Source organism: Hylaeus anthracinus, unplaced genomic scaffold (genome assembly GCF_026225885.1).
Source record: "Hylaeus anthracinus isolate JK02 unplaced genomic scaffold, UHH_iyHylAnth1.0_haploid 12002, whole genome shotgun sequence".
Classification (NCBI taxonomy): Eukaryota; Metazoa; Arthropoda; class Insecta; order Hymenoptera; family Colletidae; genus Hylaeus; species Hylaeus anthracinus.
In genome coordinates, this window is record NW_026534349.1 from 7,359,182 (window position 1) to 7,373,354 (window position 14,173).

The 14,173-nt window shown below is 39.7% G+C and overlaps 2 protein-coding genes across 3 annotated transcripts; one reads left to right on the plus strand and one right to left on the minus strand.

Moving 5' to 3' along the window:
• Nucleotides 1-3,983: 3,983 nt before the first annotated feature.
• LOC128891626 (solute carrier family 35 member E1 homolog) lies at nucleotides 3,984-7,760 on the plus strand. The gene is made up of 4 exons (XM_054151261.1): nucleotides 3,984-4,039; nucleotides 4,147-4,490; nucleotides 5,124-5,332; nucleotides 5,429-7,760. Exons 2-4 carry the CDS (start codon nucleotides 4,163-4,165, stop codon nucleotides 5,927-5,929), a joined length of 1,038 nt encoding a protein of 345 aa, XP_054007236.1. The 5' UTR covers nucleotides 3,984-4,039; nucleotides 4,147-4,162; the 3' UTR covers nucleotides 5,930-7,760.
• On the minus strand, nucleotides 7,685-11,602 carry LOC128891620 (glutamate receptor-interacting protein 1-like). Of its 2 annotated transcripts, none has more exons than XM_054151253.1 (5): nucleotides 10,880-11,602; nucleotides 9,827-10,350; nucleotides 9,436-9,755; nucleotides 8,674-8,883; nucleotides 7,685-8,116 (listed from the first exon to the last, which is right to left on the minus strand). In XM_054151253.1, the coding sequence occupies exons 1-5, from the start codon at nucleotides 11,397-11,399 to the stop codon at nucleotides 7,798-7,800; spliced, it is 1,893 nt and encodes a 630-aa protein (XP_054007228.1). In that variant the 5' UTR covers nucleotides 11,400-11,602; the 3' UTR covers nucleotides 7,685-7,797. The 2 variants fall into 2 exon arrangements, with proteins under 2 accessions (XP_054007228.1, XP_054007227.1); XM_054151252.1 differs by having other exon boundaries at nucleotides 8,674-8,895.
• Between the last annotated feature and the right edge of the window lie 2,571 nt (nucleotides 11,603-14,173).

Consider the following 14,173-nt stretch of genomic DNA (forward strand, 5'->3'; position numbering starts at 1 on the left):
GACTAGGTAGATTATAAGTGGACTGCGAATCTTTATGCGAAATCTTTGTAAACGTACCTAGAAACCATTAAGAACCTACATAGGAATTTATTTTACATTGCAGATATTATAATACAAGCTTTACTTTCGGTATTCTTTTATATGTTTTCAATATTTCCATGTATATCTCTCAATTAGAACCTAAATAGGAATTTATTTTACTCTGGAAACGTTATAATACGAGCTTTACTTTCGTTATATTTTGTATTCTTTCATACTGTAGGCATATTATATTTCCTATAAATGCATGGAAATTCGCAGTCTGATTACAAGTATCGTATAACGTATATATTGTAGAGTCTACAATTTGTAGAAAAATTGTTGTCGCTCGTAGGGCTTAAAAATCACGGAGTAAACGAAGAATAACGAAGAGGGAAGACATTAGCGACGACGCCTGGGTGAGGTAGTAGGTTGTATAGTAGGGAATGGAAATTCGCGAGATACGAAGACCACTGTACAACTTGCTAACTTTCCCGGTCGTCGACGCCGCAACGTTTCGACGTCCAGGAAAGCCCGTCATCGAGAAGAACATCGAGCAGAAATCTTAAACAAGAGAGCAGATATCGCGAACTATGCGTGCGTAGCGTGGGAATAGCTGAAAGAAAGAAAGAATTAAGGTGATCTACCACCATAAATCTTCTCTGATTCTGCACCTCAACGAGTTATGTAAATAAGACTGGACTCGGTTGTACGTCGGGCTCTCGTCACCCTATTATAGTCTTACTTTTAAGCTGTACAGGAATAATCGAACGACACTCGCCAGCTGAGCTGTGTTTATACCAAAAAAGGATTTCTCAAAATGTCGGTATCCTTAAACAGTTAGAAACTACCAAAGTCGAATAATTGATATTCGGTTGAAACTTTTAATACCGACTAAACTAACTAACAGGTCTTTACAGTCTCGAAGCTTTTAACTCCTGTGATAATTGAAGGTGAAAAAAAAGTTCCTGAAATTCTATTAATTAATTCCTACAGGAAAAATGGATAGAATTCAAATAGAAAACAGCTGGGTCGAAAGGCGTAAATCTTCGGTACGAACAGACAATGTTATCGATTGTATAATATGATTACTATAAGAGCGTAAATGAATGTAAAATTTCATATACCTGCTCGAACATTCACCAGCTATTGGTAAAACGCAAGCACGATTAATTAATTTGGCAAAACAAGAGAATATTTTAACGGAGAATAATTTAATGCTCGTTCCGATTTCAAATATCTACCTATTTAAAGACAGGAAGAAGTATCGAATTGTAACCTCGTTATTATTTTAAGGTTTAACGGTGTACTAATTATTCGACTGGGGTATTGGATCGAAGTCCAAGGACCTAAAAACCTTAATTCTGAAACTTAACGAAAATGAATTTGAATAAAATACTTCGATGAAAATACAAAAATATCTAGCACAATAAATGTCTCGTTGTGTAGTTTTTAATAGTCTGTAAATGTAATTTAATCGTAGTAGAAATTTTCAAGAGTATTAGTCTAGCAGTGAACGTGTTAATCTGTGGTCACAATCTGTGGCAAAAATGTGATGTTATGTCAAAGGTAACACTGTTAAATAATGGTTGGAATAATGATAATGATAGATAATTAGATTGCAAGGGATACACGGTGGTGAATCCTCTTAAGGAATGATAGAGAGAGAGAGAGAGCGAGAGAGAGAGAGAGAGCGAGCGAGAGAGAGAGAAAGAGAGAGAGAGAGAGAGAGAAAGATGAGGAATGGGTGTGAAATGAGAAGGAGAAAGTGAAAATGAGAAAAAGGGCAATGGCGGGCGGGCTGATTTTAAAGCCTGCCGCGTCGCCGGTCCCCTGAGACCCTAACTTGTGACGTCGCGACCGATATCTCACAGGCTAGATTCTCTGGTATTGGCGATGAGTGCTGGCTTTTGCCGATCAAAAGTCAGTCCTAACATCAGAGATAAAACACGGCCGGAAACGTCGACGCTCTGTTAAGCGAGGAAGTTAAAGAGACTCGACATTCGATGGTCTAGTCACTAGACTCTAGTGGACAATTAGAGAATTTCCTGGGAACATATCACGCGTAGAAATTAATTCTCTGTCTTTACATTGAAACCTTTATAGCTGTAGCTTAAATAACAATATTTACTTGTCATTCTGTTACTTTAAATTACCAACCCTCCAACTTTTCAACCTGAGGGCCATTACAATTTAGCTACACGAAGTTCATTAATTAACAAATTTTGCTTATTGTTGGCCTTCTAACAGGTACAAGTGTACTTGACAATTATTAGATGTAGAAATTGATAGGATGCCTTTACATTCAATCATTTATAATTCTAGTATGAACACAAACATTTTCTTTCCATTTTGTTAGCTTAAATAATAACGAAACACATGAATTGCTTCGACTTTTAGTTTTCCGACTAATATCTTCTTGAGACAATCTTGAGTGCCGTTTTAGATTGTGTAACCGAGGAAAGATTAAAAGTTGTATGGTTTTTCTTTATAAATAAATGGTACATTTACTTTAGAAAGGCATAGAATTAATTTCTACACCTAATAAAATAACTCGAACGTGAACTATATGGTGTGCCTCTATTAATGTTATCATAGTTATACGTTAGTTTTTAAATACTACATTTTGAGCATTACTAAACTTTTTCTTGTGTTTTCGTTATATGTCGAATAAAGAAACATTAAATTACATGTCAGTATATAGGTATCAGTCATTTAATACGATTTTCATAATAGATCGAACTGAACGCATATTATTTCGACCCCGTAAGGTGCTTGAAAAGGTTCTCGACCCTACAGAAATTAAATAAAAAATAAGAATATGCATTGTAATAACACAATGCGAAGTTTTACTACGAAATACATATAGAAGAATTAAGTAAATTTTAATACAAGAATATAAACAGTTTTCATGTAAACAACTTTTTGTCTCCCAAAGTAAAGTCCAACTGTTTTATTTAACCAACATAACCCAACAGATGGCAAAGGCAGCGATAGAGATAGAAATGCATCGCTCACAAATCCATTCTGTGAGCAAGTTTTAGTACCAGTGGCTCCATCAGTGGGAAAACGTTTAAGTTTGTGGGCAAAACAGTTCCCACTGTTGCTGCTAGATGGCGCCCACCGATATATTTTTATTAATTGTTTTTTACTTTTCATAAATATATGATTAATATGATTCTTTGCTTGTAACACTACGATATATCGGTTAATATATCAAATTTACCACTTTTATGAATAGTTTAATGCAGAAATAATTATTAATTCTTTAGTGGCGCCATCGGTGGGAAAACGACCAAGTTTGTGGGTGAAAATAGTTACCACAGTATCTCTAAGATGACGCCACCGGTACATTTTAATAATTAATCTTTAATGTTCATAAATGTATAATTAATACAATTCTTTGCTTTATAACTCTATAATACATTTGTTAACATGTCACTGGTATTAAATCCTGTATCCTGTATCTTGTATCTTGTATTTATTTAAGTATTTCAACTATACAGCTATAGTTCGCTCTCGGTTTTTTACTTTTCGTTGCTCCATAGTTTTAATACTGTTTACAGTATCTCTTACATTCATTTGTATATCTGTTGGGGTCCATTGGCTCCCCTATAGTTGCATATTCGCATACTACAGCTCCCGAGGGCACTGGTACTAAAAGTATAAGTACAGTTGAGTGACTGGCTGCTACCAGGTTGTTACGTTTACTAACCAAAATTTTCTAAACTTACCCACTCACAAAACGCTTAGTGATCAGTGCATGTCTGTTGAATCATAAACTATTTAAAAAAAAAATAACAATTATTAACCGCGCCGTGACCGAAATCGAGATATTTATCGTCTCAGGGAACGCGAAAGTAACGGAAATCGTTTTGGCAGTTTTCGTTTAAAATATCCGCCACGTGTCCACCGTGTGGTGTTGCGCAAGAGGGAAGGGATGAGGGTTGTACTGGGGAGGGAGAAAGAAATGCCAAGGCGGTTTGCGAGTATCAATCGCGGCTGTGATCTTTGATAGCGAGTAAGTAACCAGTTACATCGAGTATAGGATCGGGACTGGCGAGTATCAACGACCTGTAGTGCACGCGTATGGAGTGAAAGAGGCGAGTGACTTAAATATTTTTAAAGGCTCGTTCGCGCAATCATGGACGATCGCCGTAACAGCCGGGAAGTGGCCACTGTGTTGTTTCTTTGCTTGCTGTGGTATGGGATATCGAGTAGCAGCAATGTGGTGGGCAAGATGCTGCTCTCGGAGTTTCCCTATCCGATGACAGTGACCATGGTTCAGTTAACCTCGATCACCATCTACTCCGGACCATTTTTCAACCTATGGGGCGTACGAAAGTATTCGTCAGATATCTCATGGGGTTATTATTTGCGGCTGATCGTGCCCCTTGCGTTGGGTAAATTCGTGGCGAATGTGTTCAGCCACGTCAGCATCTGGAAGGTTCCCGTTTCGTATGCTCATACTGGTATGAAACAATACTATTTCAACAGTCACGTGTACGCACGCCTCTATCTTAAGCTTAGAATAAAATCCTACGACCTTCGTCGAGCGTTGACGTTTCTGTCTGTCATTTACTCACTTGCAATAACGATCATCGGATAACGTGGCTGGCTGGTTGCTTTTGTTTATTTAATCGACTAGTGAAATACTTAATTCGATATGTGTTGTCATGCTTGTTATTTGGACAGTTTAGTATATTTTATTATAGTCTATACAAGCATTCGAATAACATTCTAGCGAAATACTTAATTTGACATATGTTGTCATGCTTGTTATTATATAAAATATACAGTTTAGTATATTTTATTATAGTCTATACAAGCATTCAAATGACATTCTAGCAAAATTAAATTTATTTCAGAAGACAAATATGGTTTACAAAACTTTGTTATATAAACAAGGAAAAGTATACACTACGTGAACATAACTATAGATTAAAATTTTACTCATCATTGCTTTCAACCATAACTGTTGCTTGTATTAAATGAAATGTTAGAGTGTTTTTTTGGGAGAATTATCTTTGGCTTTGCACATTTCAATCATATTTCATCCGATTTACAAGGCTTCATATGGTAACTGAAGTTTGGCTCTGTCCCAGTGAAGGCTACAATGCCCTTCTTCACTGTATTCCTGTCAAGAATAATAATGAGGGAGAAGCAGACCTGGAGCGTGTACCTTAGTCTAGTTCCAATCGTCGTAGGTGTAGCTGTTGCTACTTTAACGGAGCTTAGTTTCAACATGATTGGTTTATTGAGTGCCTTAGCGTCAACCATGGCATTCTCTTTGCAAAACATTTACTCTAAGAAGGTAGTAATACTTGTATGGTAGTAATATCGTTATCGATGTAGCTAGTAATGTACTTAATCGTAATAGTTACTTACAACTAGATGTTGTCGCTTTTAGGTGCTGCACGACACAGGAATACATCATTTGAGGCTCCTACATGTTTTGGGCCGTTTAGCATTGATTCTCTTCCTTCCTATATGGTTGATATACGATTTGAGGCTGTTGATATATAGCGGGTCCACGGAATTGAGCTCCTATATATTAGGCCTGCTGTTCTTGGATGGTATATTGAACTGGTTTCAAAATATCATCGCGTTCTCCGTACTTTCCATTGTTACCCCTTTAACTTATGCAGTGGCCAGTGCGAGTAAACGTATATTTGTGATTGGAGTGACGTTACTTGTGCTTGGAAATCCAGTGACATGGTTAAATATATTTGGAATGGCACTGGCCATTTGCGGGGTGTTGTGCTATAACAAGGCCAAGTATGATCAGCGAAGAGAGAAAGAGACTCAAACAGTACTTCCGAAGTATTACGATAAGAATCGTAATGGTACCAGTGGTTCCTTTATGGTAAATGGATGGGTCAATAAGAAAGAGCAATCGTTTGCTGTCTAGTCCGAGTTAAATTTGTTTCGTATTGACAAGTTCACATGAGTTTTCTTTTTTATCACAACGTGATGTTACAGTCATGGTGATGTAACTGTGGGTTATTTATATTAAGCATAGAAAAGGGATGTAATACCTTGACTAGAACATTGCGGTATGTTGCATGAAATCTGCAGATCAAAACTCATATGATGACAAAAGTATTTATTTATAGAATGTATCCTAACATGTGTAACTTTCTGCAGTGATGGATTGGTCCCAATACAAGTTTACAGATGTTAAGTTATAGAATTTTATAATTTCTAAATACTCTCGATATTTTATCGAATTCGTTGGCAATCTTCTTCTACAAGTTGCTGAAGCATTTACACATTGGTATCGCCTTAGAATAAAAAATCCAACAAAACAGGCATACTAGACAATAAATTATGTACATTCTATTCAACTGCTAGAAAATCGTTTGTCAAAAAAGTAATTCAAAGTAATGGATCTTTGACTTCTTAGTATGTTTATAAATATGAACCCTTTACATTTTTAATATACCCCCAATTTATTACTGAAGCGAGTTTCACATTTTAGGCTATATTCTGTATATATATTTTAATAATATTAATTATTGTGCACAAAAGTGAAATTCGCCTATTTTACGATTTCTGTTTTGTACTATGTAGTTTAAGGATTGTTTTGTACAATTCTCCGTTGACGTTATTTTATGCTTCTCCGAAACTAGACCTGCTGGCAAGGTGGGACACTGTTTAATTCGAAATCGTTACCGTTTATAGCTGATTGCTGGGTCAATTAGCGTCGGAAACGATCAGTTGCTGATTCGACATTCCGGTTACTCCGATAACAAAGGCGAATAATAGATAAATCGAATTTCAATCGTTGCGTTGTTTAAACACGTATATCAAATGTCGAGTGGCATTCGCATAGTATTCATTAGGTATTGCATTATAACTTTCGCAGCTGTTAACCCGCTAGTATAAAACAAAATCACTTTGGGTGGCTAGCGGTTGGAATTTCGCGAAGCTATTCGCTCAGGTTATCACGAGAGAATACGATACTTTAACTCTCTATGAAAGGAATATTTTCTTTGCCATATTCTTAGGATTTTCAATGACCCCGATCGACGATTGGAACACCTATTCGTTCTAGCGATCAATACTTTTTCCATAGACCACGTTAATACGTTGAACGCCACGTCACTCATATGTGGGCGACAAGGATTTTCACTAAGTAATGAAATACATTAATGTGTTAAGGGGGTCAAATAAAATACAAAATAGTGTTAAGGGGTGGCACTCATGTGGAAATCAACTACCAGTAATTTTCTAGATCAAAATTTGAAAATAAGTATTCTTATATAGCTTTCGAATTAACACTAAACCTACTACGACGTTGGCAAGTTTAGTGTTAAATGGTTTAAAATTGAATTTGAAGCCTACAGCCTTATTTATTCAACTCCTTTAATTCGACTCCTTTTCGTTTGTAAAAAAAAAAAAAAAGAATAAAATTAGGATAACTTTATTCTTGAAGAAGTTATTTTAATTTTTATAGGAGCCCGCGGTCTACATATAAGAATACCTATTTTTAAATTTTCATCAACAAAATTGCTAGCTGACTTCCACATGACACCCTTAATTTACATTTTAGAAACATCAGATTGTTTTATAGAGGGTTAATAAACGCGCGTTCGTCGATGTCCTACAGGCGTGAACTCGTGTGTGGTGTGCGTGGATTGTGTGCAGGAGAAGATGTTCTAGCTAAAAGCAATCTATACATTTATTTTTATAAATAAAATACAGGTGTGTACAAAAATATACTAGATACGTTCACCGGTCGTTTCGACTCGTTTGCTGTTATTGTAATTACCTTTCCTATAGAGTTTTAATGATGTTAGTGGGAGACACTGGTCTAGCTATGGTCAGATCTAAACGTGGACCAGCCGCAGCGATGAGTGGAACAGCCAGACAACAGTCGCAGTCTTCCGTGCTGGCTTCGTTTACTCGAAGAATCCTGTCGTAAGGTCGCAGAACACCGTCGCAAGGACCACCTGGTCGCAGACGATTTATGTAGACTCCTCTTTCATATAGACCGTCCGACACTGAAAATCCAAAGTCCTCGTACACTGGGTCCTTGTGCAGCGACACATGGACGATCTGCTGAGGTCTATCCGAATTGTTGCGTTCCTGTGGACTAAAACATGACAGGAATAGGATTAATTAAAAATATTCAAAGGAGGATATTTTACATTATATTCTATAAATTTAAATTGTCCTCTTGGATTTTTGGACGTAGCGAACTGTTAGACTTTCTGAGACATATTTCTATCTTAGAAACTCTCTTTTAGAATTTCATTAATTGTCAATCTTTTGAATTGTAATTAATTATTTCAAATAAAATTAATTGCCAACAAACTATGATAAAGTAAGAACACATTAGTGCAACGAATGATGCTATAATAGGAATGCTATAATATTATCACGGTAGAAGTTTTTGAAAATGAGGTAATCAACTCGTAATCAAACTGGCAGCCCTTGTAATTAAACAAATTCTTCAGGAGGGTAGTCTATTCATAATAATACAAATAGAAAATAAAAATAGATGAATAAATCAGGATGGGTCGAGCTCAAGAGTATAACATTAATACTGCTGTATTCGTCCTACAACTCCAAGTTTGATCATCTCGAAGACTTGAAGCTTATTTTAACATCATCCTAAAATGATTGCATAAAACTGTATCTTGTTTTTACCCAGGAAAAGGTGGCATAGGTAGATCCAGTTGGCCACTGTCCACCGAAGCAGTATCCCAAAGTCTCAAAATTTCTGGACCCGCTCCACTGTTTTCTCCCAACTCGCCCCAAGAATCCACTGCGCTATCCACGCTTGGAAGACTTTCCCTCGCTGGTCGCAGAATTCCAGAAGGATACTGCTGAGTCGTGTTGCTTCCTATACTGGAGTCCCTGCAATAATCTCTATAAAGTCTAATATTCCTAAAGCGCTTTTCATTTTCTTATTTTTATATCAATCGACTTTTCAATATTTGCACTGCATTCGATCACGGCGTTATTCTAACATTGCTTTCAGGGCTGTTGGCTTGAATTCATCAAAAGAAATATTTAGGTCGTCCTAAAAGTTCGTGCCATTTATACTTCAATTTCTCAAATTAATATGTGCAACATACTCTTAAGTGTAAGATAAGTGAAAAGTGAACAGATAATCTGTCTCATTTCACAATAGTTTCTCACCTCTCTCATATAGTCATTAAACCGTTACTAGAAAATTTCTGTGGTTTTTTTTATTAAATTTCGACACAGTCTTCGGCACGAACTTATGGGACGACCTAATAGAACATTGAATACACCATTGAATTAACTTCAGCCTAAAATACACTAATGTCGAAAGTTCTCTTCTAAGCTGTAGACTTGTAAATAGGCCAGTAGTTGGAGCGTTAACAAGGAACACCTTGAAATGTATGAATACTCGTTTGAAAGACTATGTAGGCTCCCAGTTACCTAGTCTCCGAGACAGGGTCTGGTTTTCTGACGGTTAAAGCAACAACAGAGCCTCCAGGTCGGTGTAACAACTGCGCGGCTTGTCTCAGGTCCCCTGGATCCAGTTTTTGTCCGTCTATCGCCAGTAGTCTATCTCCAGGTGCCAAGCTGCCCGTTCTGTAAGCTAGCGATCCCTTACGGACTTCTGTGATGACGAGATCTTCGTTCACCGTCAAACCCACGTCTGGTTGACCGCCTACGGGTCTCGCCACTCGCACAGTGAACACTCCGGAGCTGGGTACGACTGGTCCACCGACCTTGTACTCCGTTACCAGTTCGAGCTGTCGCAAAACCACGAGTTTTAGCTTTTTTTTTTTACTTAGAAACACTGATAAAAGAAACTGATGCTCACCACTTGCGAGGTCTCCAGTATACTACTGACTTCCGTTTGCTGCAATTCTCTCAAGATTCTACGATTGATCGCCAACACTTTGTCGCCAGGCAGAAGAACTCCGCTGCGTTCGGCAGGGCCACCAGCCTCCAGTAGGCTCACAGCGTAGCTCAGACGATCCTCCGAAGGCTTCAGGGCCAAACCGAATCCCTTGTGATCGGGCCTCAACACCACAGTCAGGCTCTCCTTCGTCTGAAGCGTTTGACTGGAGCTCTGTTGCGCCTGTGGCTGCGCTCTTCTCTTCGCCGTTCTCTGAGAGGCACTCGGTTGCCTGGGCAGTATTTGCAGCCTGGCTATGCGAGAGTTGTCAAAGTTATTCCTGAGCAACTTGGCTGCTGCCACAGCGTCCTGGACAGGTGTTTCGTCGACAGCCAGTAGCTTGTCCCCTGGCTGCAGAGCTCCGCAACGATCTGCTGTGCTTGCGGGTCGAAGACTCTCGATGTACACTCCGTTTGGCGTCTCCCTGACCGTTAACCCCAGTTCTCCTGGAATCACATCGTATTGTTGCTGAAATTACATCGTCGTGCTGTTACACAAATTATTCTTGTATATCATCAGATCGTGTACTATCGTATTATGAATTCATCTTCGTTGTCTAAGCCCATTCATTCTCTGACAGTCCGTTACAGATCTAACTGGCGATATTTACACAGACTGGTGGAGTTCGTTGGTTTACAGTTCCGGGAGCTCTATAAGCTTTGGAGCTCGGTAATTAGAGAACAAAAATAGAACCTTAACCCTTTGCGCTCAGTTCAAGGAAACTCGCGCACCGATGCTGCTAAACTAGCGAGGATCGAGTATTTGTAAACAGTTCAAATTTCATCTGTAAATTTATATTTACCGTAAAGAATGTTTGTTAACTCTACGAGTCTTTTGTATCTGTGGGTATATCGTTATTTACAAGGAATACACGCAACGTGGTAATATAGCTAAAAGTATCATAAATGACATCATTTCCGAAACGTTCACGTTGCGTGTATTCCTTGTAAATCTTCCACGATTATTTCAGATTACCCGAAAGTCCTCGTTCGATCTGCACCAGGAGGGGTCCAGAGGTGGCTGCTCTGGCTTCTTCCATGTTGGCAACGTCGTATTCGATGGTCAAGGAAGCAACCGGCGCGTCCGAGCTCCTCCTGAGTGCTCTCTGAGCCTCTGCCAGAGTCAGTCCTCTGAGTTCGGTCTCGTCCACGGCTAGTAGTCGGTCACCAGGCCTGACTCTTCCCTCTTTCGCAGCTGGACCATCGGATTTCACCCCGGTAACGACCAGTGCCCTCGAGACTCCTCCTCTGAGAGTGACACCGAGGCTTCCGCCTTCGCGTTCGACTCTGACCTGCGCGACCTTCGAGGACACGCTCGAAGGAGCCGAGACAGGCCCATCTTGATCGTCCAGCAACAGGAAGCTATGCGGATGATAAAGCTGCGCGGAGATCTCGTCAGCCCTCGCCGAATCGGAACTCGCGGACGTGGCCACGCTTCCTGGCCTGGCGCGGTTTTTGTGCGAGCGCATGGTCGCCAGTCTCAACGAGCTGAACATCCTCGACCTTCTCCTTCCTGGCTACACTAACGGCAACTGCTGATACCTTCGCTGGAGATCACGGTTCGCATCGCTAAGGGATTTATCGATGCATCTATCGAGCGCAATAGTCGAGCTTACAGGTTCGTAGCACTCTTTAAGACATATGAACTTTGAACTTAAAGGATAATTTGTAAATAACGAAGGATTTGTATAGTTTCAGGTAATGTTCGAGTTCACAGCACAAAGTGAAACTTACAGGCTTGTTTTGGAGCACACTTTAAGATATACGAACTTGTACATATTTAAGGCATTTGTCTTTAATAAAGGTTTCGTATGGTTTCAAGTTACGTTTCTCGAGTTCACGGCACAAACTGAAGCTTACAGGCTCGGAGCACTCTTTCAAACATATGAACTTGTACTTGAACTTGAACTTAAGGTATTTAAGGTCTGTGATAAAGGATTCGTATAGTTTCAGGCCAAGTTTCTGAACCTCGCTGCATAAACTGAACCAAGAAAAGAAGATTCTCAATCCCTTCGACCTTACGCTAGAATTCAGAGGAGAGTAGTTCTCTGTACGATCCTCATTACTGAGTAATTATAGCAAGAATCTCGAAGATTCGGAAAAATGAGAATTCGTTCTATCTGTTGGCAAACACGACACACTCCGAGTCACTGTTTTAGAAGCACACTTCCACCGACGCACGGGGATATCTAATTCGGCTCCGTTAGGTGTTCGTCGCTTAGTCGCGACACCGTTGGAGTTTGACACCGACCGACCGAGTCTCATCTGCGTTTATTTTCGAATGTCGAATTTTTCCACTGGAAGGGATCCCGACAACTCTGTCCCACGGTTTATTTCAAGAGGAAACGTATCTCGACGGAGACTCGCGTCGAGTTTGCGGACTTTTTGCTCGCGCGGAGTATCGTTAGCCATCCGAAACGGACGGAGCATTAGACACACGAGGCGGATGAACTCTTTTCACCAGCGGAAGCAGCACACTGAGCACGCACCAGACTCGGAAGCTCGAAACCGCGATTCTAAGTTGGTTTCGTTTTGCTCGCGTGGTAAACAGTCGCGTTGCGTCTTTGTTCGGCGATTCGAAGCGAGCAACAGCTCTTGCCGGACGAATACTCGTTGGAACTGAGCGCGGAGTACTGTAACGAGTGGCGATGCCTACTCAAAAATAACTCGCCAATATAGGGCCGCATCCTCGTGCAGACGCGAACGTCTATTTATACCGACGTGACCCTCGCGACGGACACGTCGCAGATACGGCCCTGCAGGCGCCCCGCGTTTCTTGCACCCTCGAATGTCTGCACTTCTCGTTAAAAAGCTTACGAGGCGGGTGCAAGGGCCTCGGGGTCACCGATTTAGGTGAAACTACCATACTGGTAGATTTTGTCTAATGCGATACGCTACCAGCCGTTAATTTAAATACACCACCGCACTCGTAACTTTTTCGAGGAAAGACGAACGCAAGGGATGTCTGGATTCACTCGTATCGTATCGGCAGACGACAGGTTTTCATAAATTTATAGGAAATTTGCGCGAGAAATTAAAATGCATGCAAAATGGAGACAGTGTACAAGAAAAAAACATTTACTCTAAAGTTCATCTAATTAATTTAAATAAACAAAACCGTATATCGAAAAAAAGATATCCACAATCATACGTCGCAACTATATTGCGGATGTTTATGGAAATTCATATTATTACAGATTTAGGTAGACTTGAGATTTAAATGAAAGCACGTCTCATTTTCTAGACGGTATAATATGTATATTATTGTTGATATTTTATATATTTCTGCATTTCTGCGCATTCTCACAGACAAAACTACATTTTAATGTAGCAATGAAACTTCGATAGCATCCAAAATAGCATCGATTTCTATCTTTGTGATACTATATTTTCGTAAAAAGAATAACAAGATCTACCAACATGGAAAGTTTCAAGTAAATCGGTGACCCAAAGGCCTCGCACTCTTCCTATTAGACCCTGTCCATCCGTGCGTGCGTGGTCGCACGCTCGACTCGCTTAATTTAACGAACCAAAGAGGATCAGGAGAAGAGGATCCTTCTTTATTTTTAGTTGCAAATATCGTCGACGTCGAAGCGTTGAACTGCAACGCGGAATCGTCGATCGGTCGATGTTATTATTTAAAATGTTTGAATACACAGTCGAATCTGGTTAATTGGGATCTCAAGGGATGGCATGTTTAGTCTCGCTCGAAGAGGTACCTCATTTAACTGGTTCTTCACTTATTTTGGTCCAAGAAGTGTTTGTCTTACTTACTTAGCCTTACTCACTTAGAGATTCGAAAGACGAGCGTCTTATTTAGACAGATCAAGAAACAATGTACTAATCTAGTATAAAGAGGTTCTAGCAGCAATCGCGTCAGTTATAGACGTTACAGATTATTATATCATTTGCACCAAAGTTATCGAACAGACGTAGATTTTACACGAAAAAAAAAAAAAAAAAATATACATGTCGAATTGAGTAATCACCTCCTTTTCGAAGTCGGTTAAAAAACGTCACGAATTGGTATGCCGTTAGGCTATATTCCTTCCAAGGATTAAAAAAGCATTAAAATGGTGGGTGGAAGAGAGCGCGTACGCGAATGAAAGGTCAAAGGATTAAGAACGATAAAAGGTGGATTTCTACGAAGCGGAGATCGAATCAGTCGGCGCGTAGGGGATCGCGGTGGAAGCGAGGAAACGAAGCAGCTAAACAGCTTGAAATTGAAACGAGGAAAGATTTAAAGAGGAGAGGGAAACCGTAGGAGAAG

Coding starts and splice junctions, on each gene's coding strand:
- LOC128891626 (XM_054151261.1), top strand. CDS start 4,163: ATGGACGATCGCCGTAACAGCCGGGAAGTGGCCACTGTGTTGTTTCTT. Junction 4,491..5,123: donor CGTTTCGTATGCTCATACTG/GTATGAAACAAT, acceptor GCTCTGTCCCAG/TGAAGGCTACAATGCCCTTC. Junction 5,333..5,428: donor AAAACATTTACTCTAAGAAG/GTAGTAATACTT, acceptor TGTCGCTTTTAG/GTGCTGCACGACACAGGAAT.
- LOC128891620 (XM_054151252.1), bottom strand. CDS start 11,399: ATGTTCAGCTCGTTGAGACTGGCGACCATGCGCTCGCACAAAAACCGC. Junction 9,756..9,826: donor TACTGGAGACCTCGCAAGTG/GTGAGCATCAGT, acceptor GTTTTGCGACAG/CTCGAACTGGTAACGGAGTA. Junction 8,117..8,673: donor CCTATGCCACCTTTTCCTGG/GTAAAAACAAGA, acceptor GTCATGTTTTAG/TCCACAGGAACGCAACAATT.